The sequence below is a fragment of the Sycon ciliatum genome, chromosome 1 (assembly GCF_964019385.1).
Source record: "Sycon ciliatum chromosome 1, ocSycCili1.1, whole genome shotgun sequence".
NCBI lineage: Eukaryota > Metazoa > Porifera > Calcarea > Leucosolenida > Sycettidae > Sycon > Sycon ciliatum.
Window position 1 is genome coordinate 1,562,700 of NC_088643.1, and position 4,897 is coordinate 1,567,596.

Below are 4,897 nucleotides of genomic sequence, written 5' to 3' on the forward strand. Positions count from 1 at the left end.
TGGATACATGCGCAGAAAGGGGAGCACACCGCGACATACACGACAGCCAGAAACGGATAGATGCATACTACAGAGAGCAAGTAGAGCACACTGCTAGCTGCAGGACAGCCAGAAATGGCTGGGTGCATACAAAAGGGAATCGCTTGGTGCCAAAAAAGGGGGCACATAAATGATCACGACTGATGTTCGAGACATTGTGAACAAGAAATGGTAGGGGTGGGGTGCAGTCCTAGTATTATGGTCAAGGAATCCAGGGATGATAAAGGCATTGGTGTTCATTATGGTGAGTTTGAGTAGATATCTGATGGGCTTACCTGGTAAGGATTGGATTTAGCGGGGTTCTTGGTCTTCTTGTTCTTTGCTACCTTGTCCGTTGCCTCGTGTGGTCTGTCTGGCTTACTTCGCAAATGCTTGGAACGATATGCTTGACATGTAGATCTACGACGAGCCAGAAGCACAATTGCAGTGTACCCAGTCACTGCACAACTCACGATAACTAATGTAGTTGGAAGCCCAGCGATTAAGGAGGCACAACACAAATAGGGCAAGGAATACAATGTAGCTGTATTGTATTGAAATTTCTCCGGTGCAAGAATGCTAGACAACCAGGAGCAGAAAGACTCAGGGACACCGAAACAAAGAGAGATGATTATTCCAGGGAGAAGTTACAAAAGACCTGCATTTGCTTCTAAACACAATTTCCTGAACAAAATGCGTCGCCATTGTGTTTACATGACGGCTTACTCACCTGGCTCACAGATAGGACAACGGGACATGTAACGTTACTGGACTGTATCGGCAGCCTTGAGTAAGAAACTAAGGAAGGAAAGCACAAAATAATTATGTGAACAGACTCCGATAACCCAGCAGCTTTTATATGCAGACAGCGAAAGTACACGTACAACGAATCGGGAAAGAGCGTGGAAGGCGAAAGGTCAAAAGGGGCTAGTCTTTGGCTGAAAAGTACTTCTAGGTAGGGGGTGCAGGGATAATGCCGGCATGCAACCTTATGCATTGTTCCAAGAGTACATGTCTCTGTACTCTTGATTGTACCGGTATATGACGTTGTGATCGTGTAGACCCGGAAAACCGAGGGCGATTCGTTAGGGTCAAGTTGAGGTGTTGGTTTACTCATTGTTCAGATTCAGCCTGGTCAGTGTGGAACCTCAGTGCGGCGGCGGTGTGGGTTTTGCCACCCATTGTCGCTTGTGCTTGTATCTTGCGTTCGAGGCTCTAGGAGACCAGTCAGAGTGGGGAGCATTCAAGTCTCCTGCAAGTACAATCGCAGAATTGGGAAGGCTAATATTGGACAGACAGTCCTCTAGTCTAGGAGGTCACTAAATGCCTGGACTTGGGAGATGCTGTCTCCAGGGGTCTGTAAACAGAGCAGATGATGAGGGGGAGTGAGGGAAGGATCACTGGCCGCAATTCGAGCCAAACCACCTCCAGTCCACAGCGCTCAAGGTCGAAGTGGCGATATTAACAATGTGTGACAACATGGTGGAAGCGGGTTAAAAAAAACGGTCAACCATTACATAAGCATTAGATTGCGGGAATAGCATAAGTGGACACAGTGTCCTCCACCTTGCTTCATGCTGTCAAACTAAGGGCGCGTTCGAACTGTCACTCTTTGACCTTTCGAGGAGTTTTTCTGAAGAGGTGGCCTTATTTCCCTCTTCAGCAAAATTGGCATGTGTGAGAGAGAGAAGTGCTCTTCCAAGACCTGCGCATTACTGTCGGCCCGGGGTAGAGACTGGTCGTCTTTCGTTTTCGAAGCAGTTCTTCGTCACACTCGCGCGAATGGTGGTGCTGCTCAACAATCGTTACATGAACGGTTGGTGTGACCACGGTGACGTGGAGATGCCATAATGGTCCGTGCCGGCCGGGGCAAAAACGCAATCTCTTGTGCGGAACACTGATCGGCTTCAGATGGGTTCAGTCACTTAGGGCGCGCTCGTCAATCTTTGACTTTTCGAGGATTTTCGTTTTTCTGAAGAGGTGGTCGTATTGGCCTCTTCAGAAAACGAAACTCCTCGAAACTCCACAACCTCATCCGATGGGAGGGGTGGATTAGTTCCGAATGGTTTGGAATAGCTACATGTAAGTCACGTAGTACGTGGAGATGGTCGATCTGATCGGACGTCATCATCGCGATGACAATTCCACTGAAAAACTCTAAAATGATAGAAACCGTTCATGTAATCTCTTTATAAAAATGGTTTGATCAGTTGATGAAGACAATTCGAACGCGCCGTAATTTTGTTTTATTTGGAGAAGTTTCTCCTTCGCACTCAAGCCATCGTGCAGTGTTTTCCTGCTGAGTGTTCACCAGCACCTGAGAGATAAGAGTTCTGATTTTTGCTTGCCGCTGGACAAGGAAACGAGCCCAGAGTTGGTTGGTCTCAGAACTAAAAGAAATCAGCGATCCGGCGATAGAAATAACAGAGACACCCATCATTACTTCTTGGCGGCGACTTCATGTAAAGCCAAAAGACAGTACAGGCACAGCAGTGGCCAAGGAAAAAATATGCTACGACTTCTCCTTCTCTACAAAGCGAAAATTACAAACTCGGCGACAAGTAGCAGTTTATTAATCCCGTATGTCACATGACTGTCGCCTTGGAGTCGACCAATGACAGATCAAATTACGCGGGCTGGAAAACGCGATCCTGCCTGATGAATGGTGATGGAACTAGTTCCCCTGCCCGTCGTCAAGTGACGACGGGCAGTGGACAGAATCCACTCATGAGTCTACCATGTACCATTGAAGTGAAGTAAGTGGAGTAGCCCAAGACGAATTCAATACTCTAGTATTCATACTGGCCGGCGTTAAACAAAAAGTACAGTGGAGAATTAGAAACAGTTGAAGGAAGAAGAGCTAAAACTAACAAGGAAGAATGAGTGTCACATACACTTTGTTTTACAGGCAACTCAGCCATGCGCTAATGCAGGCCGATGCGCAATACTGATAATTCTAAGAAACGTACCTGACAGACCTGGACAGCGCTGTACTCGGCAGAGGCAGACGCGTTGCCAGCAAGAATAAGCGAAGGTTCCTCGAAAAATGGGTCCTCTGCAGACACGATTCCGCAACAATCTTTTCCTCACTGCTCACCTCAGTTCGAAACCCCCTTACTCAATTCTAGAAAGTCAAAATGTAGTTAGAAGGGCAGCTTCAGAAGGATCTTCGATGAAAGAAATAATCACACTCTATGACGATCTGCCAACATTGCAAAAACAGACTAAATGAACAGACTCAGTGGACTATATAGCACTTGTACTACTGTGGACATGGACATCAGGTCGTCGCTGCTGCTCGCTGCTCGCATCGGATCCACGTAAGGACGTTGTGCACTGCCTGCAACGTAACAAACGAGTATTACATCTGGTATCGTTCTACGAGCAATAGCAGCAGGGGTTCGCGGAGGAAGTACACTACTACTTCGAAGTAGTACTAGCAAGAGTACATAACTCTTGGTACTAGTACTGAGGTTACCTTCCCTGTGCAGCCGAAGATGTGACATCAGACTTAGGCCGTCGAAGTCTGGGCGTCACAGCTTCTTGACAACGCGTACAATAATCATGTAGTTACTTGGCCAAGTAAAGTAAAGTAAAGTTTGCACGTCCGCGTTACCACCGACTATACAGTTGTATTGAGAAACACAACCAGCTTAGGAAGGGCCTAATGGTGACAAAACAAAAGTCGCGTCACCTGCACCTGTGTTTCCAGTGGCAGCAGCATGCAGTGAACACAGTTACATCATCATTTTGACTGAGGACATCGACTGTATCAGCATTGATCTCAAACACAACAGCCAGAGTAACATTTTCCAGCCAGGTTGGAGAGGCCTTCCCCACGAACATTAGAGTCGTGCAAGGTGACCCTCTATCGCCCACTATGTTCAATATGTATGCCGAAGGAGCCATGCGGAAGATCGATGCAGTTAGTAGCCTTGCAAGAACTCAAGATGTACCCCCACCTTCAACACAATACGCAGATGATACAACTATGCACGCGTCATCGAGGAGTGATGTGGAGACCATGGTAGCCACATGTGAGCCGATCTTCAAAGAAGACAACCTCAACCTTAACGTACAAAAAACCGTCTATTTAACTGCTTCCCGCACTGATGCATCGTGGGAAACGGTCAAGCTCCTTGGTTCCTTGCTGGACTCCACGGAGGATGTGGCAGCCAGGATCGGTGCAGCGAACCGAGCATTCGGCTCGATAGCATGGAAGCGGCATTGCCTGGACTCACGGCTTTGCATGTTCTGGGTTCTCGTTATTTCAGTGCTGCTGTATAACTGCGGCCTGTGGACCCTCACGAAGCGACAGAATGAACAGCTAGATGTATGGCAGAGAAGAAAGCTCCGTTATATCTTCGGAGTCCACTACCCGCACTGCATATCCAACCAAATCCTGTATGAAAAAATCAAAACAGCATCCAATCAGCAGGGTCTGCAAGAGAAGACGTCTTCTATGGTTCGGCCATGTTGTTCGGGAAGGTCCGGGCACGGCTTCCTATGGCGCGCTAACCATGGCCATCGACACGACAAAGATCAAGCGTCCACGAGGACGACCGAGGCTTCGGTGGATTGATGTGGTGAAATCCGACATCTCCCCTCTCGGACACACACTCGAGGATTGCCTCAACACTGCACGGGACAAAAAGCTATGGCTGGACTTCATTGACAAAATGTACATCGGTGTAAAAAATTGGCATTTACTTGTCATCTGCTAGAACCTGTATATGGTTTTTTCGTATGCTATTCTTCCTGCTGCAATCTATTTCATGATAAAAACAGTTGACAGATGCGTGGAGCCCATTATTTGGGAGACATGCGACTGTATTATCATTATTTGACTGAGGAGCGCGCGAGCGAGACTATTAGTTTT

At 47.5% G+C, this 4,897-nt stretch overlaps 1 protein-coding gene across 1 annotated transcript; it reads left to right on the forward strand.

Moving 5' to 3' along the window:
• Window positions 1–3,907: 3,907 nt before the first annotated feature.
• On the forward strand, window positions 3,908–4,600 carry LOC135806916 (uncharacterized). Its single transcript, XM_065321075.1, has one exon. The coding sequence runs from the start codon at window positions 3,908–3,910 to the stop codon at window positions 4,598–4,600; it is 693 nt and encodes a 230-aa protein (XP_065177147.1).
• Window positions 4,601–4,897: the final 297 nt, after the last annotated feature.

Excerpts from the sequence above, each read along its gene's own strand:
- LOC135806916 (XM_065321075.1), top strand. The coding sequence starts at position 3,908 with ATGTATGCCGAAGGAGCCATGCGGAAGATCGATGCAGTTAGTAGCCTT.